Source organism: Mercenaria mercenaria, chromosome 16 (assembly GCF_021730395.1).
Source record: "Mercenaria mercenaria strain notata chromosome 16, MADL_Memer_1, whole genome shotgun sequence".
NCBI classification, from domain to species: Eukaryota; Metazoa; Mollusca; class Bivalvia; order Venerida; family Veneridae; genus Mercenaria; species Mercenaria mercenaria.
In genome coordinates this window covers 21,593,183-21,620,847 of record NC_069376.1, presented here as the reverse complement: position 1 = coordinate 21,620,847, position 27,665 = coordinate 21,593,183, and the positions used below count along the sequence as shown (strand labels likewise).

At 36.0% G+C, this 27,665-nt stretch overlaps 1 protein-coding gene across 5 annotated transcripts in view; it reads left to right on the top strand.

Moving 5' to 3' along the window:
* Positions 1–27,463, top strand: part of LOC123540274 (protocadherin Fat 1-like) — a 132,780-nt gene extending 105,317 nt beyond the window's left edge. For 4 of the 5 annotated variants that reach the window (XM_053526345.1, XM_053526347.1, XM_053526344.1 and 1 more), the window contains 3 exons: positions 8,151–8,274; positions 9,909–9,967; positions 27,175–27,463. In XM_053526345.1, coding sequence (XP_053382320.1) covers positions 8,151–8,274; positions 9,909–9,967; positions 27,175–27,242 — 251 coding nt within the window. In that variant the 3' untranslated portion in view covers positions 27,243–27,463. Of the gene's footprint in view, positions 1–5,707; positions 5,900–8,150; positions 8,275–9,908; positions 9,968–27,174 lie in introns of those variants that run through there. The other variant, XR_008367775.1, reaches the window with a different exon arrangement.
* Positions 27,464–27,665: the final 202 nt, after the last annotated feature.

Below are 27,665 nucleotides of genomic sequence, written 5' to 3'. Positions count from 1 at the left end.
CCTCTTGTTATCATTGTAATGAAGATCATTAAAATGCAAATCCCATTGATATTGCTTAGTCAGCAGTCATTGTGTACATAGATATATGTTCAGGATTATGCTTCATGTATTAACATGTGTTAAATTGTGAAGCTGACTATGTTGACATTCCGCTTTGTGCAGGCTAAACGGAGGAACTTTTTTTTATAGCTTTTATAAAATCTAAGCTTTCATAATTTATTTTCATTTTTATGTGCTAGAATACAGCTGCAATATAATTGTAGTATTTAACTTAAAGGAAAAATTTATAGGATAGATCATGTTTGTATACAAATCTGTTGTATTTTCTATTTTTAGAACTGATAGGACAGTGATAGGGTGGGCAGACACCGCACGTCCATGTTTTTTTTGTAAACAGTGATGTTTTTCTAACGGCTTAAACTTTATTAAAACACAAATGATATCAATAACTCTTTGATATATGGAAAGGTTATAAAACAAACAATTTATTAATAAAATCATTTATTTCGAAATAAAATGGATTAATTATGAACGCTTAACTTATGTGTTCTTCTAAAAGTTTTGAAGCTATTAAACTTGTCATTTAAAAGGGTTATTCATTTAAAAAAGATATTTGAATATGAAAATTTTAAGTATTTGAAAACTTTTTGAATTTTGAAGATCCATAAATGAATGAAAAAGTTATTAAGAATTAAAAATTCCAATCCCATACACCATTTGTTTTGCCCACCACCAGATAAACAGGTGTTATGTGTGGCCTCACGGTGTTCTCTCCTATATATTTGATGTGTAACATTAATGTCTTTCTTAATATTTTAGATAACATATTCATATTCTTCAATATTACTTTGATTTGACAATATAAGAGTGTATATCAAAACCCCCTTGATCAAAATCCCCTTCACTCAACAGTATTATATACATTTTCGATTTGTTCCGCTTTTCACTTTAAAACTTCATTCAAGTGCATCGTTAAGTAAAACGCCCACCTGTAAATATATTAAAAAATATGTCCAGTCATATAATGATCAAAGCTCTTAATTAGATTTTGTCCCCGTCTTACTACAACAACAATAATTATTACGGAAATCGACGGACCCGTCTGGTAGCAACGATATTGGATTATTGATTTTATTGATTTTTGTGATAGGTTAAGCTGTCTCGCTTTATCGGTTTAGAGACGTAATGGTCTGTAGTTTTGGCAGCTGTGTCAGCCGATTCATGAAGTCAGAGTCCGCAACACGAACTTTTCTAGCCAACCAATTATTATAACAGTTATAACTTATTCTATTTGCACAAATACACAACACATTGTGTATTCTATAAAAATATTGACACTTACCTGAAAAAATACGCAACGTACTTTCATATTTGTTCCTTTTATCTATATCTCTTATCATAATGTATGGATTTACATTATGATATATATGTTAAAATAAAAATTTATATAATAAAAAGCTAAAAGAAATTAATGAAGCTCTTGGCTATCAAACCCATACCAACCAAAAATACTAATCTGTACTACCATGGCTATAAATGCGATGCATTCTTGTTTGCTAAAATTAATTATTTTTCACATTAGATTTAATGAATCATACTGATTCATAAACAGTATTTAAATAACAAAGTTGGTTCTGCACAGACTGTACATCACCCACCTCCAAACAAAATCACCGTTAAAGATACACAACAAATATATATTCCGCGCCCATCATTAAATTACAAATTGTAAGAAATTTGGTGGGGAGGGCCCTAGATAATGTTGGAATAACTTTTGGCCCAACCCATTTGTATGTATTTAATTTAATGCTTGTATTAAATGTGATGTATACATGTGTGAATATATATATACAATAAAATATGATTAAACTAAAAAATTACAAATTCTACTGACATACTTAAAAACGTTTAGATCGCAGAATTTATTGTGTAGAATGTATTGTGTAAAGATACATTTTACCTGAGGAACATTTTTGTCCATCCGCAATCATTCTCAAGTCCAGATCCACTCGCAGAAACAGACATTAACATTTTGAATTCTATATATCAATCACATTCTCAAGTCTAGATGCACTCAAATTCTCAGTGCAATATCAACTCACATTCTCAAGTGTGCAATATCAACTCATATTCTCAAGTCTAGATCCACTCACATTCTCAGTGCAATATCAACTCACATTTTCAAGTCTAGATCCACTCACATTCTCAGTGCAATATCAACTTGCATTCTCAAGTCTAGATGCACTCACATTCTCAGTGCAATATCAACTCACATTCTCAAGTCTAGATCCACTCACATTCTCAGTGCAATATCAACTGACATTCTCAAGTCTAGATGCACTCACATTCTCAGTGCAATATCAACTCACATTCTTAAGTCTAGATCTACTCACATTCTAAAGTCTAGATTCAAACTTTTTTTACCAGTACAATCTCATATGTGTAACAAATTAAATCTGAAATTTCATTTTTCTTGAACTATGCACTAAAATTTGACAGCTTCTGAATGTTACACATGGTATCAGTCAAATCTGAGCCAAAACAAAAATCGCGTACTTTTCAGATGAAAAAAAAAACAACAACACAAAAAACGCAAAATTCTATAAATTTTTTGTTTGATGAGATTTTCACCTGAAATTAAAAAAACTGCATGTTTCCTTATTATATATCTATCCAAATTAGGAGCCACTTCAAGTTTGATTACAATATCACTGTTTAAATTTTAAGAAAATTATTCATATTACAAAAAGCACATCAAAACGCTTCGTCTGCTTATATGAAAAACTAAAATGTGAACTAAGAAAAATCCTGTAGCTGTTAAATTTGCCCTTTTTAAGCAGCCTAGTATGTGGCAAATATGAGAATGAATAGCTTTTGTACATAAATGTGTCATATACTTTTCAGTGATCATTCATATATGGCTACCCTAAGCAGAAATGAGCCAGATAGCTCTGAAAAGTTCAATATGTGAACTTTCTAAAAAGCCTAATATGAGTCTTTCTGGAATGAATATTTCACTAAACTCTTACACTTTAAAGACAATCAGTGTACTCTGTACATAAAACTTGCACACCATGACCATTTACACTGTACAAAATCTTAAATTGTGTATCACAGCTGAGCTTTCTGGCAAAAACAGCCCCTCTCTATATAAAGAAAGATTTAAAAGTACATCACTGCCTGCTGAATTTTCCAAACTGGCTAAATTTCTGTAAATACCTTAATAAATATTAACTTGAGAAACTAAAACTGGTTCTCCTGATTTATCTGGTGACTATTATCAATTCAAGTGACCAGTCATGTGACCGAACTAGGATCTTCTGTGAGACTGCGGCCGAACAGCATCTGAAAAAGGAGTCCAGCTAGTCATAATATGTCAGACTGAATACTTAATCAGTTTAAATGATTGCACGTATGTGCAAAATAAATCTCAAAATGATTGGACTGCAAAAAAGTGTGAAATGTAAAAGAAAGTGCCCCTCACAGCAACTTTTCTATGAACGTTTATATCACAATCTCCTTTCCCCGCAGTGAAACTGTCAAAATGTAATATAATGATACAAGATTATTGAAATGGTATGTTAAATACCGAGTCCAACATGGAATAAGTGTGAACTCTGTATTTCCTTACAATATATTCCATATAATCATATTTATTGTGTTAACTCTATATTTCTGTACACTAAATTCCATATAATCACTAATTTATTGTGTTAACTCTGTATTTCCATACAATATATTCCACATAATCACTAATTTATTGTTAACTCTGTATTTCCATACAATATATTCCATATAATCATCAAATTTATTGTGTTAACTCTATATTTCCATACAATATATTCCATATAATCACTAATTTATTGCATTAACTCTGTATTTCCATACAATATATTCCATATAATCATCAAATTTATTGTGTTAACTTAATATTACCATACAGTATGTTCCATTTATTCTATATCTATTTTATCTATCCAGTCGCGAACGTTCATTTGCAACACGTGACCGTACAATATATTGCGGTATTTTGACGCACGTGCGTACAAAAATCCTGTATCTTCTGTATTTAGACACATGTGCGTACAAAAAAACCTGTATTTTCTGTATTTGGATGGTTCAGCAGTCCCATGTTAAACATATGATAAAGCCCGAAATGCGTGAAAATGTTCCGAATGTAAATCGGATGAAGTAGGCGCTTTATGTACAGAGTTTGATTATGCATCTTGAAATCAGGACTTTATTGTTGTTTGTCTGTTTACAACACACAAAAATGATTCAAGTGATGGCAATGCTATCTGATTTAGAACAAGTCTCAGAAGAAGAAGAACAGGTATTCCCAAATAGAAATTATATAGATCTAGATCTATACAGATATAATTGGAAGAAAATCTTATTGATTGGAAAAATCTATTATTTTGTCACAGGTTGAGAAAATTTTGAATGGCAGTGGCTAGGGGTCTGGTAACTGGACCTCTAGACAACCCGTACAGGAAAACTGCAAATTTAGCCTTGTCCGCTCTTTAAATCCAACAGTTTTCATCCTATCTTCACCAAACTTGCTGACAATGTTTGTGGGCATAATATCTCGGCGTATTATGTGAACACCCATGGCAGCATCCAAAGCATGTCCGCTCTAATTCAGTTTTCTTCGGATCTTCACTAAACTTGCTGACAATGTTTGTGGGCATAATATCTCAGCCAAGTATTATAACCACCCAAATCGCCAAATGGCTGTTGTAGGGAGGTTGCACCATATAATTTATTTAAATTAAATACTGATAAGCAGATAAACAACATTCAATGAATTACGTATATTATGTATGAAGTGAAATAAATATTGAATAAAAAGGTTATTTAGGGCCTTACATTGTTCTGTATAATATATACATTTGCACTCGTACCAAGCTGGGAAAATACAGAAAAGGCAGGAATACAATATTCAGTGAAACATCTTTAATTTAAACTAAGATAAAATAGATATAGAATAAAAAGGTTATTTAACCCTTAGCCTGCTAAATTTCTACAATGGACTGGTTCATCATTTAATTTGGGCAGTACCATTTATTATTCAAAGGGGTGTTCACTGAAAATTTACTGACTGAATAGCGAACAGTGCAGACCTGATGATGATCAGCCTGCACGGATGTGCAGGCTGATCTTGGTCTGCACTGGTCGCAAAGACAGAATCAGTTGCCGCCAGAATGCTAAAGGTTAACATTGTTCTGTATAATATATACATTTGCACTCAAACCAAGCTGGGAAAATACAGAAAAGGCAGGAATACAATATTCAGTGAAACATTTTTAATTTAAACTAAGATAAAATAGATATAGAATAAAAAGGTTATTTAACATTGTACTGTACAATACGAAATATATTTGGACTCGTACCCAGCTGAGAAAACCATATAATGGACTTGCCTAGCGGCTCGTCCAATATGGTTTTCTCAGCTGGGCATGAGTCCAAATATATCACCGTATTGTACAGAACAATGTTAAATAACCTTATAATAATCATCAAATTTATTGTGTTAACTTATTGATGACAATAAACTGTATCATATATCAATTTATTTAGATTTAGTAATATGTTTAAAAGTAACAGGATACTATTTTAAAAAATATTCAAGGTTTAAACTGTTTGATGCATTAAATTGACAAAAAAAAAAAACTCCCACTTTGCTACCATTTTCTTTGTTTTGTAGCAAAAATGACTAAGATGTGATGGATTTAAAAGAAACGATTTTTCTACCTTACGATTTGGTACCTATGAAAATTGTTTAGTAGGGTGGGGGCATGAAGAGGGATGCATGTAGGCTTTACAGGCCCAAGGCCTATACCCCTGATCCTTTTTGACTGAACTTGAAAAAAAAAAATGAAGTTTTATTAGCAGATAAGTAACTATGTATTTATGAAAGTTGCTTTCTATTAAAAGAAAATGCTTATATATGGTAGAAGGGCCATTACGCTATTACAGAACACCCATGCGTAAAATATATATGGGTACTTTTAAAGAATATCATTGGCTTGAATAGTTTTAGTTTATTGTTTACTTGCAGTGCAACCTGTTACAAGAAGCCCGCCTGCTTAGCTCAGTAGGTAGAGTGTTGGTCTACGGATTGCGGGGTCGTGAGTTCGATCCTCGGGCAGGGCGCATGTTCTCTGTGACTATTTGATGAACGGCATTGTGTCTGAAATCATTAGTCCTCCACCTCTGATTCATGTCGGGAAGTTGGCAGTTACTTGCGGAGAACAGGTTTGTACTGGTACAGAATCCAGGAACACTGGTTAGGTTAACTGCCCGCCGTTATATGACTGAAATACTGTTGAAAAATGGCGTTATACCCAAAACAAACAAACAAAACCTGTTACAAGAACATAAATGTATATAACGTAAATCATTTTAACAGACAACTTTGTAGGTTTCAAACTTGTACAGTCCATTACACTTTTTATCCCCCGACGAAAGTCGGAGGGATATAGTTTTGGCGTTGTCCGTCTGTCCTTCCGTCCGTTTTTCCGTCCGTCCATCCGGAGCCATATCTAGGAAATGGTTGGGAATATTTATTTAAAACTTCATATACATGTTCACCACTATGAATTCTTGCAGCCCGTCAAGTTTCAGTCAGATTGCCCAAGTAACTCCAGAGTTATGGCCCTTAGAAGTTTCTAGTGTTTATAGGGTACTATAAATATGGCAATTTCTGCATCATAACTTTTGATATATTTGACCTAGAACTATGAAACTTAAACAGAATTTAGATCACCATAATGTGGTTGTGTACACACAATTTCGTTCAGATTGATTTGTAAATTAAGAGTAATTGCCCTTTAATTGTATAAAAATCCACATATTTTTACATAACATTTAACTTACCATTTGGTAGAATTTCATTAAATTTCTTTCATTCTTTTCCATGAACATTTATTGTAAACATGTAAAGTTGTGTACCCACACTGGTCACCCCCTTACCTTGATCACACCCCTCCCCCTCCAGATCGCCCGACCCCCCCCACCCCCCCAATTTCTGTATCATAACTTTTGATATATTTGACCTTGAACTATGAAACTTAAACAGAATTTAGAGCACTATAATGTGGTTGTGCACACACAATTTCTTTTGGATTTCTTTTGTAACTGCAGAGTTATTGCCCTTTAATTGTCTAAAAATCCACATACTTGTACATAACCTTTACCATTTGGTAGAATTTCATTAAATTTCTTTCATTCTTTTCTGTGAACATTTATTATAAACATGTGAAGTTGCGCACCCATACCTGGTCGCCCACTTGCCTTGGTCACACCCCCTCCCCCTCCCAACCCACCTCCCCCCCACCCCCCCCAAAAAAAATTTTTTTTTTTCATTTCTTATTTTAGATTTTTTTTAAACCTTTAGATTTTTTTCAAACCTTCCATGATTATTTATCAACATACAAGTTGTACCATTCCCCCACCTCACTCCTCCACCCAGTCATGCCCACCACTGATCATGCATCCCATTTCCCCCCCCCCCCCCCCCCCTTAACTTCACCCTTTTACCCTTTTTTTTTTTTCATTTTGAGTTTTCCATCAATATTTATGATCAGCATGTGAAATTTTGTTTCCTCTCCCGTTCACCCGCACCCCCACCCCCTAAAAAAATAAATATATATACATATATATATTTCCATTCCTTTTTTTTTTTTTTAAAATGTTCAAACCTTCAACATGTTAAGTTGTGACTGCACAAACCTTGCCCTCAGTCATGTTCAAGATATCTTACCTGTGTTCTCTTATGGACATCTGTTCTTTTAAGTTCAAATGTACATGTTGAACAGCAACACCTTGTGCCAAACCACTCAAAGACAATATTTCGTTCCAGTTAAACTTCAAGCTCATATTTCAATTAACTGCATTTAATTTTAACCTAAGCTTATTACAGTAAGCATATCCCATTCAAAATAAATTCTTTAGTCAGGATCAAAGTATCATACATTTATTTTGTATCTTTAATTAAACATTTGTTTTCTGTTAAATTGATTTTGACTAATGAAATTATTTGCTTCTTATTAACATCCTTATTTTTTTGCCATTCCTCACCACAAACCCTTTCGGCGGGGGATACCAATTCATCGAATTTGCTTGTTTTTATTTTACTTGCTATATAGCTTGTGTTTCGGGGTATGTGCTCATCCTATGCTGGAGATGGAATACCTTCGGACAGTGTCTACCAAAGCAGTGTCCTGACAGGTCTGACTGTAGAAAATGTTGCACGTGTTGCCCTGGAGACGAGTAAGTTTACTGTGGTTGGGGAACCCGCCATAACATAATTTTTTAGCTCATCTGATTTTTTGAAAAAAATGATGAGTTATTGTCATCACTTGAGCGGTTGTCTGCGTCGGCGTCGGCGTCGGCGTTGCCTGGTTAAGTTTTATGTTTAGGTCAGCTTTTCTCCTAAACTATCAAAGCTATTGCTTTGAAACTTGGAATACTTGTTCACCATCATAAGCTGACCCTGTATAGCAAGAAACATAACTCCATCTTGCTTTTTGCAAGATTTATGGCCCCTTTTGTACTTAGAAAATATCAGATTTCTTGGTTAAGTTTTATGTTTAGGTCAACTTTTCTCCTAAACTATCAAAGCTATTGCTTTGAAACTTGAAATACTTGTTCACCATCATAAGCAGACCCTGTACATCAAGAAACATAACTCCATCTAGCTTTTTGCAAGAATTATTGCCCCTTTTGGACTTTGAAAATCAGTTTTCTTGGTTAAGTTTTATGTTTAGGTCAGCTTTTATCCTAAACTATCAAAGCTTTTGCTTTAAAACTTGCAACACTTGTTCACCACCATAAGCTGACCCTGTACAGCAAGAAACATAACTCCATCCTGCCTTTTGCAAGATTTATGGCCCCTTTTGGACTTAGAAAATATCAGGTTTCTTGGTTAAGTTTTATGTTTAGGTCAACTTTTTCTTTTAAACTATCAAAGCTATTGCTTTGAAACTTGCAACTCTTGTTCACCATCATAAGCTGACCCTGTATAGCAAGAAACATAACTCCATCCTGCTTTTTGCAATATTTATGGCCCCTTTTGGACTTAGAAAATATCAGAATTCTTGGTTAAGTTTTATGTTTAGGTCAACTTTTTCTCTTAAACTATCAAAGCTATTGCTTTGAAACTTGCAACACTTGTTCACCATCATAAGCTGACCCTGTACAGCAAGCAACATAACTCTATCCTGCTTTTTGCAATAATTATTGCCCCTTTTGGACTTAGAAAATCATTTTCTTGGTTGAGTATTTTGTTTAAGTCAACTTTTCTCATAAACTATCAAAGCTATTGCTTTTAAACTTGCAACAGTTTTTCACCATCATAAGTGGACACTATACATCAAGAAACATAACTCTATCCTGCTTTTTGCAAGAATGATGGCCCTTTTTAGACTTAGAAAATCATGGGTAGGACAATATTTCTATTATACAAAAAAAATCAGATGAGCGTCAGCACCCGCAAGGCGGTGCTCTTGTTTATGTTTCCTCTAGGTTACAACCACTGGTCCAAATTCCAGGAAGCCATCATCTAGTTATGATGGACTTGATGTAGATGGAAACAGATAATATGATTTGTTAGACTGGGTGACAATTTGTTTTGCATGTAAAACAAACACATTTTTTCTTTTTCAAATTGACCAAATGTCACAGTGCATGTTTTGGAACGATAATGAAATTGTATGTATTTTCGTGTTCAGTATGGTATAACTGTGCAATTTTGTCTTTATTGAATTATATTTTTGATGTGAATTAATTATTTCAATTAACTGTAACATTTTAATAAGTCAGTCTCTGTAAACATATGTTAAATAAAAATATTTCATGAACTTAATGCAGCGATAAAATTCTATTTTTTTATTTTTTTCACGTAGCATCGAGAAGGCTATGATCGTTGACAGTAAAGTTCCCAGTGGCTTTACAGAAAAGAAAGGTAATATGACACATTCATTATACATAAAACATCAGCATTACTGATGGTTGACAATATTAATTACATGGAATTGACAAAATTTTTAATTAATACAATTGTACATTACATCAAAAATATATTACTAAAGCTGCTTGTAAATATCAAAATTGATAGCCGGACATTGCTTCCAGTGTATTCTTTTGCATTGCTTTGAAAATCAGTTTTCACTGACCAGAAGGAAAATGCAATTGTACATGTTATACCCTGTCACTTGGTAGACTAGGAGAACCATGGTCATAAACGAGAAAATATGGTCAACAATTTCAGTTGCACATTACACACCTGAAACGCACAGTTTGGTAAATTGATACTATGAATTTTGAACAAGTTTCATCATGTAGCAGTCACTTCATATCACAGAGCCACCCTGCATATTTTATGCTTTCGTCAACATTACAGAAAAAACTTGGATAAACTTTCCTAATGAATTTTTTATCTAAACAACATGGCCATGTGCACATGTTAGACGAAAAACAGAATGTAAAATATTCACATTTATATCATAAAACTCGAAATGATGAATGAAAGTCATCTTAGAAATTATTTTGAATTTGAAATCATACAGTGGTATGTTGCATATACACATTCTAAAATGTGTAGTTAAATGTCGATTGACATACTTGTACATTTTCATATCTGCCAATCAGAATCATTTTGTATTTTTGACCGAAACTGCAGTGGTCGGTGCGAGATGTTACCAATGGTTAGGGAGGTAGTTTGCACCGCCTGACTATGTCTAATCTTTACCTCAGAAACTAGCACTTATTGTTTCCTTATTTATTTGTGTTTGTATTTTTAGCTCACCTGAGCCAAAGGCTCAAGGTGAGCTTTTGTGACCGTTATATGTCCGTCGTCCGTCATTCGTCATGTGTCAACAATTTCCAAAAAAATCTTAAAAACCACTGGGTAGATTTACACCAAACTTCACAAGAATGATTCTTGGGTGGCCCCCTTTCAAAATTGCCCAAAGAATTGAAATCCATGCAGAACTCTGATTGCCATGGCAACTGAAAGGAAAAACTTTAAAAATCTTCTTGTCCAAAACCACAGTTCCTAGGGCTTTTGTATTTGGTATGTAGCATCATCTAGTGGTCCACTACCAAGATTGTTCAAATTATTCCCCTACATGGTTTACATAGACTTGTATAGGGAACACTTTCAAAATCTTCTTGTCCAAAACCATAGGACCTAGGGCTTTGATATTTGGTATGTGGCATCATCCAGAGGTCCTCTACAAAGGTTATTCAAATTATCCCCCCAGGGTCAAATATGGCCCCGCCCTAGTGGTCACATAGTTTATATAGACTTACATAGGGAAAAACTTTGAAAATCTTCTTGTCTTAAACCACAGGTCTTAAGGCTTTGATATTTTTTATGTAGCATCATCTAGTGGTCCTCTTCCAAGTTTATTCAAATTATATCACTATGGACAAATATGGCCCCACCCAGAAGGTCACATGGTTTATATAGACTTGTATAGGAAAACTTCTTCTCTTAAACCGCAAGACCTAGGCCTTTGATATCTGGTATTTAGCATTGCCTTGTGGTTCTCTTCTAATTTTAGATTGTTCAAATTATTACCCTGGGGTGAAAAGGGGTCCTGCACCAGGGTTCCCTAGTTTTACTTAGACTTATATAGGAAAAAACTTTAAAAATCTTTTTGTCTGAAACTCTAAGGCTTAGGCTTCTGATATTTGGTATGTTGCATTACCTAGTGGTCCTCTACCATGGTTATTCAGATTATGTCCCTGAGTTGAAAAGAGGCCCTACCCAGGGGGTCCCTAGTTTTACATAGACTTATATAGGAAAAACTTTAAAAATCTTCTTGCCTGAAACTGCAAGGCCTAGGCTTTTGATATTTGGTATGTTGCATTGCCTAGTGGTTTACTATTAAAGTTGTTTAAATTATACCCCTGGGGTGAAAAGAGGCCCTGCTTTGGGGGTCCTAAGTTTTACATAGACTTATATAGGAAAAAACTTTTAAAAATCTTCTTGTTTGAAAGTTCACGAATAGACCTTTGATATTTTGTATGTATTATTGCCTAGTTGATCTCTAACAAGATTGTTCGAATTATGCCTCGAATAATGTTATATGAGTTATATAGGAAAAATACTTCAAAAATTATCAGATCATATTTCAAGACATTTCGACCCCAAGACATTTCAACCCCAAGAGACAATTCGACCCCAAGACATTTCAACCCCAACTCCTTGGACATTTCGACCCCATTCAATGATATGCCTGAAAAACATCTAAGAATGCGGTCATTATTATAATTAAGCTTTAATTTAAACTGAATTGAGCAATTTCAAAATGTAGTAACGCTTAATTATGTCTCCCCCAGGAGACATATTGTTTTTGCCCTGTCCGTCCGTCCTTCCGTCCGTACGTCACACTTCATTTCCGAGCAATAACTGGAGAACCATTTGACCTAGAACCTTCAAACTTCATAGGGCTGTAGGGCTGCTGGAGTAGACGATCCCTATTGTATTTGGGGTCACTCTGTCAAAGGTCAAGGTCACAGGGGCCTGAACATTGAAAACCATTTCCGATCAATAACTAGAGAACCACTTGACCCAGAATGTTGAAACTTCATAGGATGATTGGCCATGAAGAGTAGATGACCCCTATTGATTTTGGGGTCACTCCGTCAAAGGTCAAGGTCACAGGGGCCTGAACATTGAAAACCATCTCCGATCTATAACTAGAGAACCACTTGACCCAGAATGTTGAAACTTCATAGGATGATTGATCATGAAGAGTAGATGACCCCTATTGATTTTGGGGTAACTCCGTCAAAGGTCAAGGTCACAGGGGCCTGAACATGGAAAACCATTTCCGATCAATACCTAGAGAATCACTTGACCCAGAATGTTGAAACTTCATAGGATGATTGTACATGCAAAGTAGATGACCCTTATCGATTTTGGGGTCACTCCATTAAAGGTCAAGGTCACAGGGGCCTGAACATTGAAAACCATTTCTGGTCAGTAACTTGAGAACCACTTGACCCAGAATGTTGAAACTTAATAGGATGATTGGTCATGCAGAGCAGATGACCCCTAACGATTTTGGGGTCACTCTGTGAAAGGTCAAGGTCACAGGGGCCTGAACATTGAAAACCATTTCTGGTGAGTAACTTGAGAACCACTTGACCCAGAATGATGAAACTTCATAGGATGATTGGTCATGCAGAGTAGATGACCCCTAACGATTTTAGGGTCACTCTGTTAAAGGTCAAGGCCACAGGGGCCTGAATATGGAAAACCATTTCCAATCAATAACTTGAGAACCTCTCGACCCAGAATGTTGAAACTTCTTAGGATGATTGTTCATGCAGTGTAAATGACCCCTATTGTTTTTGGGGTCACTCCGTTAAAGGTCAAGGTCACAGAGGCCTGAACATTGATAACCAGATCCGATCAATAACTTGAGAACCACTTGACCCAGAATGTTGAAACTTCATAGGATGATTGAACATGCAGAGTAGATGACCCCTATTGATTTTGGGTTCAGTCTATTAAAGGTCAAGGTCACAGTGGCCTGTTCATGTAAAATCATTTTTTGGAATTAACTTGAGAACCACTTTACCTACAATGTTGAAACTTAATAGGATGATTGGACATGCAGAGTAGATGACCCCTATTTATTTTGAGATCACTTGATCAAAGGTCAAGGTCACAGGAGCCTGAACAGTGACTTGAGAACCACTAGGCCAAGAGTGTTGAAATTAAGCGGGATGACTGGACATGCCAAGTAGATGATCCCTATTGCAGCCAACCATCAGTGTCTCTTTGACTTTCGCTCCTGACCCCTATTGACTTCTTGCCTATAGGACTTTGCATTTGGGGAGACATGCGCTTTTTTACAAAAGCATTTTCTAGTTACCTATTAAAATACGATTATTTTCGTGAAAGTAAGATTTTTTTTTACGAAAATGAGCCATATTTGTCTAAATTTCTTTATTTTCTAAAATTCTTTTCTTAATTTCTTTAAGACTATATTAGTACATGCCTTCATATGAAAAATGAGTGATTTTTATCTCACAATAACAAAGTAATCATCAATTATAAATTATTTCAAAAAAAGATTTTTAAATCATGGGCCGATTTCGCTGATTTTAATTATGAAAATAACTTTAATAAAGTCAAACCTTTAATACCTCTTTATATATTTATTTATTTTATTTTTTTATTTATTTTTTTTTTGGGTGGGTGGGGGGGATGGGGGAGAAAGATTTTTTTTTTTTTGTGAAAGATATAATTGCATTTCATTTTTATGGGATTCAACCAAATATAAATAATTATATTATCTGCAGTGCGCATTGCAATTAACAATCAATTAAGCGATTGTGGTGACATCGGATATTTATAAACATGTGTCAACATTATCTTTAATTTGGGCGAAAATGTAAAGAAAACAATAGGAAATTAAACAACATATTGCTTATTTTCGCATTTAATGTTATTTTCGTAAGCGATTTTGATGCACACATTTTTTGCACAGTATTTGCTTTACAGAATACAGAATATGATTTTTGTTATTTACAAACTGCTCTTTTCTTTTCTATGAACGACATTCCTTCCAGTTGTAAAATATCAAACACGAAATCCCCGTTACTGCAAAATATAAGAATATGTGAGTACTGTTCTGTTAAGCCCGCCCACTTAGCTCAGTAGGTAAGAGCGTTGGTCTACGGATCGCGGGGTCGCGAGTTCGATCCTCGGGCGGAGCATATGTTCTTCGTGACTATTTGATAAACGACATTGTGTCTGAAATCATTAGTCCTCCACCTCTGATAATTCATGTGGGGAAGTTGGCAGTTACTTGCGGAGAACAGGTTTGTACTGGTACAGAATCCAGGAACACTGGTTAGGTTAACTGACCGTAGTTACATGACTGAAATACTGTTGAAAAACGGCGTTAAACCCAAAACAAACAAAAAAAACTGTTCTGTTAAAAATGGGGAAAAAATTATTATCATATTTCATATCTGTAAGGAAAATGTAGCAGCCGTATTACTTTTTTCTATATTAAATATTTTAGCAAATACACGTGATTTAAAGTATGATTTTAAAAGTATGATTTTAACAAACCGGAATCCACCTAAAAACTGGGATACACCTGAATACATTTTCCATAACCGGAATACACCTGTTTTTTTGTAAGTTAAAGGTATTTTTGAAGGTTTTTTTTAAATAATTCAATCATATATATCATAAATGAATAAAATACGAATTTCATATATATCATAAATGAATAAAATCAGAAAGGAAAATAAAATAAGTTCACGCAAAATGACTTTATACGAGACTGAAATTTGGCGACCGCGCAGGAAATTTCCATCACCAAAATACACCCTTATTTTATTAATAAATAGTATTTTTTGTAGGGTTTATTGCAGAAATCATTCGTGTATAATATAAATAATAAGTTTAAGAAGGATAGATAACATTACTTAACACTAAACGATTTTATAAGACATTGAAATTCGGCGACCACGCGGGAAATTGCCATAACCGAAATACACCCGTATTTCTTCAACAAATGGTATTTTTGAAGTGATTTATGACAGAATTCAAACATATATATCATAAATTATTATTTTTCAATAGGAAATTAAAATACTTTTGCGCGTTACGTCTTGTACCTGATTGAAAATCGGCGTGCGCGCTGGAAATTTGTGCATTCGGAATTTCCATGTCCTAAAATTCTCTAATGTACACAGGTATTTCTTTAATAAATCGTATTTTTAGGGTTTATGATAGAATTCAATCATATCTCAAATAAATAATTAATTTACAAAAGGAAAATAAAATGCGCAAAGCGTTTTTAGCTCACCTGTCACAAAGTGACAAGGTGAGCTTTTGTGATCGCGTGGCGTCCGTCGTCCGTCGTCCGTCCGTCCGTGCGTGCGTAAACTTTTGTTTGTGACCACTCTAGAGGTCACATTTTTCATGGGATCTTTATGAAAGTTGGTCAGAATGTTCATCTTGATGATATCTAGGTCAAGTTCGAAACTGGGTCACGTGCGGTCAAAAACTAGGTCAGTAGGTCTAAAAATAGAAAAACCTTGTGACCTCTCTAGAGGCCATATTTTTCTTGAGATCTTCATGAAAATTGGTCAGAATGTTCACCTTGATGATATCTAGGTCAAGTTCGAAACTGGGTCACGTGGGATCAAAAACTAGGTCAGTAGGTCTAAAAATAGAAAAACCTTGTGACCTCTCTAGAGGCCATATTTCTCAATGGATCTTCATGAAAATTGGTCAGAATGTTCACCTTGATGATATCTAGGTCAAGTTTGAAACTGGGTCACGTGGGGTCAAAAACTAGGTCAGTAGGTCTAAAAATAGAAAAACCTTGTGACCTATCTAGAGGCCATATTTCTCAATGGATCTTCATGAAAATTGGTCAGAATGTTCACCTTGATGATATCTAGGTCAAGTTTGAAACTGGGTCATGTGGGGTCAAAAACTAGGTCAGTAGGTCTGAAAATAGAAAAACTTTGTGACCTCTCTAGAGGCCATATTTTTCATGGGATCTTTATTAAAATTAGTCAGAATGTTCACCTTGATGATATCTAAGTCAAGTTCGAAACTGGGTCACGTGCGGTCAATAACTAGGTCGGTAGATCTAAAAATAGAAAAACCTTGTGACCTCTCTAGAGGCCATATTTTTCAAGAGATCTTCATAAAAATTGATCAGAATGTTCATCTTGATGATATCTAGATCAAGTTCGAAACTGGGTCACATGCGGTCAAAAACTAGGTCAGTAGGTCTAAAAATAGAAAAACCTTGTGATGTCTCTAGAGGCCATATTTCTCAATGGATCTTCATGAAAATTGGTGAGAGTGTTCAGCTTGATGATATCTAGGTCAAGTTCATAACTGGGTCGTGTGCGTTCAAAAACTAGGTCAGTAGGTCGAAAAATAGAAAAACCTTGTGACCTCTCTAGAGGCCATATTTTTCATGAGATCTTCATGAAAATTGGTGAGAATGTTCACTTGATGATATCTAGGTCAAGTTCAAAAGTGCATCACGTGCCTTCAAAAACTAGGTCATTAGGTCAAATAATAGAAAAACCTTGTGATCTCTCTAGAGGTCATATTTTTCAATGGATCTTCATGAAAATTGGTCAGAATTTTTTATCTTGATGGTATCTAGGTCACATGTGCTCAAAAACTAGGTCACTATGTCAGATAATAGAAATAACGACGTCATACTCAGTTCAACACTGGGTCATGTGGGGATAGGTGAGCGATTCAGGACCATCATGGTCCTCTTGTTATATGAAAATTTGTTGAGCACACGGGAAATTTGCGCACTCATGGATGAACCACAATCGCCATAATTTTGTTACCTTTTAAATTAAATAAAAGCTTATCATATTCAACTGCACTTACCTTGTTAGAGATTATTTGTCACATGTCAGTCTTGTGTGTGCTTACAAATATACTGATTAATTGATGTAATCAATAGGTGTGATAATCCAATCAAATTCTATCAGGACTAATTAGAGGCACGTGTTTGTTACGCCGCATATATTCAAAGGACATTAATTGTGCTTTGGCAATAAATGCAGTAAAATAAATGCAGTAAACGTTTTTATATTCATATATAAACATGATATAATTCTTTTAAAAACTGATTTTTCATAATATATTTTCTTCTTAAATTATCAAATTAAACATGAAGAAATAATTCAATTTGTTCCAATAATAAACATACGGCCGGTCCTTTCCGGTCAGCGCGGTTTATTCACTGACATGTATTTTGTGTATGATTTATTTAAAAATAGAATATTTATATAGATCTATGTATTCATATTTTGTAAAATATGCAAAATGGAAGAAATATAAAAATGAAAACATACAACTATTTCTGAGAGGTCAAATTGGGGTCTTTGGGGTCGAATTGTCCAAGAAAATTAAATTTTGGGGTTGAAATGTCTTAGGGTCGAAACGTCAAAGATTCTTTCCTAGACTGTTTAATTATAATTACCTCACAGATGACCCCAAGTGATAAGGGTTTACCCAACTGTGACCTTGACCTACTGACCTACTTCCTTGTTTTTAAGATACAGCCTTGAATATTAGATGACATGTACAGTTTTGCACACCGATCTTAAACCTGACTTTCAGTGACCATGAAGTGACCTACTGATTTACTTTCCTTTTGTGCCCCCCATAAGTTGTTATCATGATATGAACTTGCGCACCTTTAATTTTTAGTCTGCCTCCGCCCCCAATTTTCAAAAATTAATTTGCCTGAAATAGGTCAAAATGCACATTTTCACCTTGTGATACCTAGCCTCACAAAGTATTCCCCATATAAGTTGATTAACCTTGCATGAGTCTTTATTTTATGAATATGAACTTGCGCACCTTTAATTTTAGTCTGCCTCCGCCTAATTTTCAGAGTTATGGCCCCTGAAATAGTCAAAAAAATGAACATTTTCACTTTGTGCATAGCTCAAAAAGTATTTGATGTAAATTCATGAAACCTTGTTTGAGTCTTTATTATGATGTGACCTTGCGCACTTGGCATTCTTCTTGAGAATCTTAGTGCTTATTACAGAGTTACAGCCCTTGAAATAGCCAAAATAGTGGATTTTTTGTTTGTGATGCTCATAGTTCAAAAAATATATGGCCTAGAATAATGAATCCTTTTCATAGAATGTTTGTTGAGGCTATACCCCATTATGCAAACATTTGAATTATTTCCCCTTATTTGTGACAAATGTACCAGTGAGGGTTGGGCGACACACCCTGTGTCCTACAGACATATTCTAGTTTTAAGTTACAACCTTTGTGTACAGTTTTGCACACCGATCTTAAAACTGATTTTCAGTGACCATGAATGTGACCTACTGACCTACTTTCTTGTTTTTTAAGATGCAGCCTAGAAATTTGGGTGACATGTACAGTTTTTATGCACCGATCTTAAAACTGACTTTCATTGACCATGAACCTGACCTACTGACCTACTTTCTTAATATTTTAGCATCAGTTTGACATTTGAAACATGTAGCTCATATAACCCAGGTGAGCGATCGAGTCTCCAACAACCAGACCAAGAAACAAATAATTCCTTCAGAAATCTAGCCACCCATTGACTCTAAATAACTTTATAACTACATGTATAGCATGCGACTTTCTCTGGCTAAAGTGCTATCTAAACTGATAAACTCTCATAAAATTGTGTAAAATTCCAATGTACCTTTCAACACCACTGTTATTTGGCCCACTCTCTCTCTACTGCAGTGATTATTTTATCAGCGAGGTATAAACTGTTGTCCATACAAGTACTTGTGGAATTTCTTTATTCCGTAATTCTGGAAACCATAGCTAGGCATTCCCTCTCTGTTGCTGAGTAGTTCTCCCTTTTTGAAAAGCTTCTTCCTGGCATATGCAATAGGAAACTAACCATCATCGAACCTTTGCAGAAGCGCTGCTCCAACCCCGGTATCCGAAGCATCGTTATGCAAGACGAACGGCTTGGAGAAGTCTAGCAAACGTAATATCGGCGCATGAGTCAGTAACTGCTTCAGTGTCGTGAAGGCGGTTTCATGATCTGGCCTCCAGACTATTTTGTTTGGTTGACCTTCCTTCCTAACGTCTGTGAAAGGTGTGGCGATGTCTGCGAAGGACCCGATGAATTTCCTATAGTAACCTGCCAAACTAAGGAATGACCTAAGTTGCTTCTTAGTTTCTGGCCGCTCAGCATTACATATTTTGTCCAACTTATTTTCTTCAATTTGCGTCATGCTATCACCTACAACGTGGCAAATCGCCATATGACTTACGATTGTGTCAGTGCGACGTTTAACCCAACAAAATAAAATAAATAAAAACAACGTGGCCAGTAAACGAAATACTTACAAATCCAATCATACATTTTGATGGCTTTACTATCTGTTTTGCTTCCGGTATTCTGGTAAATACATTTCTCAACATCATTACGTATCTGTCCCAGGTTATTGTGTGCCTGAGGACGTCGTCAACATAGTTATCTGCATCTTTGATTCCAGCCAACAATTTTTGTCATTCGATTGAACGTTGCACCAGAATTAACCATCCCAAACGGCATTTGTCTGAACTGGTAACTACCTTCTGGAGTAGAAAATGCTGTCGAATGCCTTAACTTTTTATCCCCCGCCGATGAAATTGGGAGGGGGGTATTGAAATTGCATTGTCCGTCCGTCAGTCCGTCCGTGCCCAGGAAATGATGGTTAAGTGACTGCATAACGGTACTTTCTCTTTGATGTCATTCATTCCGTTCTGTTTATGTGACCTTTTTCTTTTTATGTGACTGTTAGAACAATAGAGAGAACAATGGGGGTGTCACATAAATACCGTTTCGTTAGAACTTCCGTCCATGCGTCCGTGCATCTGTCCGTCCGCAGCCATTTCTCAGTAACTAGCAGGTAGAATTTCATGAAACTTGAAATAAACGTGAACCAACATACTGCGATGATGCTCGTCAAGTTTTTTTTGGATCGGTCAATTTCCCTTAGAGTTATTGCCCTTTTTTTACTGAAAAATGCCCAAAATTGTCCGTTCGCAACCATTTCTCAGTAACTAGCTGGTAGAATTTCATGAAATTTGAAATAAAAATGAATCAACATACTGCGATGATGCCCGTCAAGTTTTTAGCTCACCTGTCACAAAGTGACAAGGTGAGCTTTTGTGATCGCGCGGCGTCCGTCGTCCGTGCGTGCGTGCGTGCGTCCGTAAACTTTTGCTTGTGACCACTCTAGAGGTCACATTTTTCATGGGATCTTTATGAAATTTGGCCAGAATGTTCAGCTTGATGATATCTAGGTCAAGTTCGAAACTGGGTCACGTGCCGTCAAAAACTAGGTCAGTAGGTCTAAAAATAGAAAAACCTTGTGACCTCTCTAGAGGCCATGTATTTCACAAGATCTTCATGAAAATTGGTCAGAATGTTCACCTTGATGATATCTAGGTCAAGTCGAAACTGGGTCACGTGGGGTCAAAAACTAGGTCAGTAGGTCTAAAAATAGAAAAACCTTGTGACCTCTCTAGAGGCCATATTTTTCATGAGATCTTCATGAATATTGGTCAGAATGTTCACCTTGATGATATCTAGGTCAAGTTCGAAACTGGGTCACATGGGGTCAAAAACTAGGTCATTAGGTCTAAAAATAGAAAAACCTTGTGACCTCTCTAGAGGCCATATTTCTCAATGGATCTTCATGAAAAGTGGTCAGAATGTTCAGTTTGATGATATCTAGGTCAAGTTCGAAACTGGGTCACGTGGGGGTAAAAACTAGGTCAGTAGATCTAAAAATAGAAAAACCTTGTGACCTCTCTAGAGGCCATATTTTTCATGAGATCTTCATGAATATTGGTCAGAATGTTCACCTTGATGATATCTAGTTCAAGTTCGATACTGGAACATGTGGGGTCAAAAACTAGGTCAGTAGGTCTAAAAATAGAAAAACCTTGTGACCTCTCTAGAGGCCATATTTCTCAATGGATCTTCATGAAAATTGGTCAGAATGTTCACCTTGATGATGTCTAGGTCAGGTTCGAAACTGGGTCACGTGCGGTCAAAAACTAGGTCAGTAGGTCTAAAAGTAGAAAAACCTTGTGACCTCTCTAGAGGCCATATTTTTCAATGGATCTTCAGGAAAATTGGTCAGAATGTTTACCTTGATGATATCTAGATCACAGGGCCGTCGCCGGGTTCCAAAAAGTGGTCCGGCCATGGGACGTCGAAGGTGTCCCGCGAGTGCCGACGGCAGGAGAGTGGGGAGAGCAGGAGAGGGGGTTTCCCCCTTTCGTAAAGGGGGTTTGGGGGGTCTCCCCCGAGAAAATTTTAAGATATGGGATGCCCGTAAGTACGTTTTCCTTGCATCTTGAAAGCATTTTCCATTAAGATTTTCAGTCAATTTTATAACAGTTTTCAAGGATAACTATCCGACATTTGCCCAATGAATGTTGACCCCTCTGTGAGTCTCATCAGGCGGTGGCATTAATAATAAAGACTTTATCAAGATTCGAACTTGACAACTTGCCGTCTATGTGAGCAAACATACACACATGACAATAAGCAAGGTCATTAGTTTCATCGTAATGCAACCACGATCTATTAGTGAACCACAAAGGCTGAAAACTTCTGTTCACCGGATTTTTCCGACCAAAGGTGCGTTTCGGAAACTTAAATGTCTTAGGTTGTTTTGGAATTTCAGGTATGTCCATTTTGCAGCAATACGTTAAGCAACGAGTTAAGCATACGGTTTCAGAATTAAGAGATAGAAACGAAGTTTATATTATTTTATATAGTTGAGATGTACGTAAGCATTTTATTTGATTTAAAGCAATTATTTAAGATTATTCAAAATAATTAGAAGAAATTAGCTTTCGGTTAGTTTTGTTTTATTATACCACGAAAAACACATCTTTTCTAATTTTTTTAAACATACGACTATTTTTTTTTCGTCAAAACAATTATTATAAAAAATGCCCTTTAGATCATACCGGATTAAAGATGTATCAGATAAGCGTTTAATTATGATTAATCCAATCAAGCAGGGTCGATACTTTTGACACGAAGTGTGCCGAAGTTTTCACACCCCGCGGGCAATTATGACAGATACCGCTCGTTGCGGATAATTAGCAAGGCAATATTTCGGCACTTTCAATCTAAGCAAAAGCTGAAATTTTATGCGAAAAAAACAACTGGTCATGCTCGGCCAAAAAAGTGGTCCGGCCATGGCCGGACCGGCCGGACCGCCCGCGACGGCCTTGGATCAAGTTCGAAACTGGGTCACGTGGGATTAAAAACTAGGTCAGTAGATCTAAAAATAGAAAAACCGTGTGACCTCTCTAGAGGCCATATTTTTCATGAGATCTTCATGAATATTGGTCAGAATGTTCACCTTGATGATATCTAGGTCAGGTTTGAAACTGGGTCACGTGGGGTCAAAAACTAGGTCAGTAGGTCTAAAAATAGAAAAACCTTGTGACCTCTCTAGAGGCCATATTTCTCAATGGATCTTCATGAAAACTGGTGCGAATGTTCAGCTTGATGATATCTAGGTCAGGTTCGTAACTGGGTCATGTGCGATCAAAAACTAGGTCAGTAGGTCGAAAAATAGAAAAACCTTGTGACCTCTCTAGAGGCCATATTTTTCACAAGATCTTCATGAAAATTGGTGAGAATGTTCACCTTGCTGATATCTAGGTCAAGTTTAAAAGTGGGTCACGTGCCTTCAAAAACTAGGTCATTAGGTCAAATAATAGAAAAACCTTGTGACCTCTCTAGAGGCCATATTTTTCAATGGATCTTCATGAAAATTGGTCAGAATTTTTTATCTTGATGATATCTAGGTCACATGTGCTCAAAAACTAGGTCACTATGTCAAATAATAGAAATAACGACGTCATACTCAGTTCAACACTGGGTCATGTGGGGATAGGTGAGCGATTCAGGACCATCATGGTCCTCTTGTTTTTTGGATTGGTCATTTTCCCTTAGAGTTTTTGCCCTTGATTTAATGAAAAATGCCCAAAAATGTCCGTCTGCAGCCATTTCTCAGTTACTATCAGGTAGAATTTCACAAAACTTGAAATTAACGTGAACCAACATACTGCGATGATGCCTGTCAATTTTTTTCTTTTTGGATTCAGTTTCCCTTAGAGTTATTGCCCTTTAATTGTTTAAAAATCCACAGATTTGTACATAACAAACCAACCAATCGGTAGAATTTATTCTTTCATTCTTTTCCATGAACAATTTTTATAAACATGTGAAGTTGTGTACCCACATCTGGTCACCACCTTGCCTTGGTCACACCCCTCCCCCTCCCCCTCCCCCACCCCCTCCAAAATAAAACATGAAAAAATTCATTCCTTCTTATTTTTTTTCAAACCTTCCATGAAAATTTTATTAACATGCAAAGTTGTACCTTTTCCCCACCTCGCTCTCAACTCAGTCATGCCCACTACCCCGATCATGCATCCCCCCCCCCCCCCCCCCCCCCCTCCCAATTTTTTTTATTATTATTTTTCCATCAATATCTATAATCAACATATGAAATGTTGTACCCTCACCCGGCCCCCCCCCCCCACCACCACCACAAAAAAAAAAAGCATTTATTTTCTGTTAAAATGATTTTGACTTATGAAATTATTTGCTTCTTGGTAACATCTTTAACTTTTTGCCGGGTATATTTTTTTGCCATTCCTCACCACAAACCCTTTCGGCGGGGGATACCAATTCATTGAATTTGCTTGTCTTCTATTGGTATCTGCCAATAACCTTTAGTCAGGTCTATTTTTGTAAAATATTTGTCTTCTTGCAACATCGTCATAATGTCCTCTACATTATCCATTTTGTTCTGTGTCGAACCACGTGATAGAATTTAGGCGTCTGAAGTCCAGGCCAAAACGGTTCGTATTTTCTTCTTCTTCACAAGAACAACTGGGTAGTTATAATCTGAGTTTGCTGGTTCTATGACTCCAGCCTCTAATATATTTTTAACTTCCTCTTCAACATCTCTTCTCTTTAGATAAGTTATTGTATACTGTCTAAAACGAATCGGTGTCTCATCAGTCAGTTCAGTCTTGTTTTCTTCTAGGTCAGTTGTACCATTCAGAACAGTTGGGTCGTAACCTCTTTTAATAAAACGTTTTATAATTTTACCAAATACAGTTGGAAAATTACCATGACCAATATCTTACGAAGTTTGTAAACCACATCACCTTAAAAACGGGTTTTGAAATACCTTCCCACAGAAGTGTCTTTAAATTACTATTGAATTTTAAAACTAAATCAGAATTACGATATAAAATTTAGCAAAATATTTACGCAATTTATAATAACGGTAGCCTTGCTGAAGAAGTTTACTTGTAATATATTGATTGCGTTCATTGAAATCCTTGACATGGCTACATGCTCTGGCAAACCAAATTATTTGAGAAATATATACCCCATAAGACGTAGCCTGAGGTACACCCCAAAAGCCTGTACTGGAGTGTGGGACATTCCTGTATGTGAACAATACAGCTGGTATATACCTGTCCCAGTCTTTGAAAACTTGACTGTATTCTGTCTACAGTCTTGCGAACTGACAGATGTTCACCCACTATAGGAGCCTGTCCGCTTAACTCAATAAGGAGAGCGCAGATATATGGATCGCGGGTTCGTGAGTTCGGGCCCTGGGCGAGGCGTATGTTCTCCGTGACGATTTGATAAAAGACAATGTATCTGAAATCGTTTGTCCCCCACCTCAGATTCATGTTGGGAAGTTGGCAGTTACTTGCGGAGAACGGGTTTGTACTGATACAGAATCCAGGAACACTGGTTAAGTTAACTGCCCGCCGTTACATGACGGAAATACTGTTGAAAAATGGCGTTGAACCCAAAACAAACAAACAAAACCCACTATAGAATCATGTGCTAAGGACATAATTCGTTTCTGGTATATCTTCAGGATTACTATTTGTTTGGTTTCTGCTCTCTTCACCCTTCACTGTCTCAAAGATTCTGTACAATGCGCCTTTGCTTATATCGTATCTGTACTTATTGCCTCCTTTTGTCGGCATTATCTTTTTCTCTTTGGTATATCTCCATAGTCTGTTCACAGACTTATCCTCTGACTGTGATTTTTTAAGCAACTGAACCGTTATCTCATCCTTTAACTATAGGTACTTTAAGTGGTTTCATGGCGATAGGACAATGTGCAGAGCACATGGATCAGGCTGGTAGGTCAAAGTACAAGGTAACAAATGAAGCTCAAAAGTAAAATTTGACCATAATATTTCGTGTCCGAAGCATAACTTAATAACTGTTCATGGTATTGCTATTTAAGTTAGCATATAGACAGGTGGCGATGAGATGATGTACCGGTACATGGCACATAAACTAGGTTGGTACGTCAAAGATCAAGGTCACAAATGGAGTTCAAATATTAAATTTGTTCTTCAGATTCCGTATCCAGAGCATAAGTTATTAACCAATGATCTAGAAATTCGGGCGTGCATTCCCCTGTTTTGTGGAGCTCTTGTTTCTGTTTTTACGCCACAGACAATGAGACATACCTGTATTCCTGTCCCGTCCAAACCCTATTCAGATACATTGACATGTAAGTGAGGCAGTAAACAATCATTGATTTTTTGGAGGAATATTGTTTATTGTGTATTTGTTTTTAAATTGGATATACGGGTAAAAGAATGCATTTTCGATTACTGACACTCCCAATTATAAGTATGCATTGTGTATTTTCGTATGCCGTAGTTCAATATAAGTTACGAAATTACAATTTTGGCGTTTTGACATATTCAAGAGATAAACTGATATCAATATAATGAGGATGAAACACACAAATATATGACAGATGTGTCTTCACGTCCAGCTGATTTGTTTGGGTTCAGCACCGTTTTTCATTGGTTACAGTTATCACTGGCAAAAACTGTAAGTAAATTACCGAAACCTGTGCTTTTTCTATAATTACGTAATCTATAAGAATAAAAACTGATGGCTTGGAAACCGCTTTGAAAATTTGTTAAACATTGAGGTTCTAGAAACCAGACTAATCTAGAAATAATAGTATGTTCTAATGTTTAACATACACAAGTAGTTAGGGCAATTACTCTGTCATTACAAGGGTTGATGTTATCTTTCCCGTTTTTCGGTGTGAGAATAGATAAAGCCTCTCTCCAGGATTCTGTAAAATGTCCGGTCTTCCATGTAATATTTTGAATTTCTAGGAGGATCCCCAATTATTCTTTTGCCTAGTGTCTGGACAAGCTGCAGTATGTAACATTTCTTAATGGAGTCACATATTTCTTTTAGTGAAAATGGTTGATTAATTCTTTATCCTCATTTGAGTTGAATTGTGTGAAGGCTTATTTCTTTAGTTGATTTCGTATTTTAAAAATGTTAGTCATAATAGCTTGGCGAAGCCTTTTAAGAAAAAAATAATCACCAAGAGTGTTCAAAATGTTTTCTTCGGTAGAAGCAATGGATTTGCCTAATTTAGTTAGAAGAGAAGCATTTGGACAAATTGAAGCAAGGACCAATTTCTGCTTGCCATCATATGGGTCATAAATGTCTTTAACACACCATTTAAATGACTATTAGGTATCTGTATAACTTTCTGGTTTTAACAAATAAATTTTACCTATCATTCCAGGTATGTCTCTAGGCCCTGAAGCTCCAAACAGTCGCCGGAAGTCACCGATGTCGATATTTTCTAAATAGAAGTCTGTTGTTATAAGAGTTATTTCTTTACATTATTGATGCGTCTATATCTATAGACTCTATAGATACATAACAACGCTGACAATTGTTCTAGATCAAACATGTGCGGGATGCTTCCGCGGACACCGAACTGTAATCGGCAATCGTGTTTGTGTAGAATTTTATAAACATCAATATTATATAAATTGTTTAATTCGTGTAATAAAGGCAATGAACTCGTACTGGCTGTTAAAGTTGAAATTCTCATGTTCTCATGCATATATGTGAATATAACATAATTAAAACAGATCCAACTGTACACCATTGACAATATACTTTTTAGCTCACTTGTCACATAGTGACAAGGTGAGCTTTTGTGATCACCCTTCGTCCGTCCGTGCGTCCGTCAACAGTTTCTTGTCTGCACAATAGTGGTTTCATTTT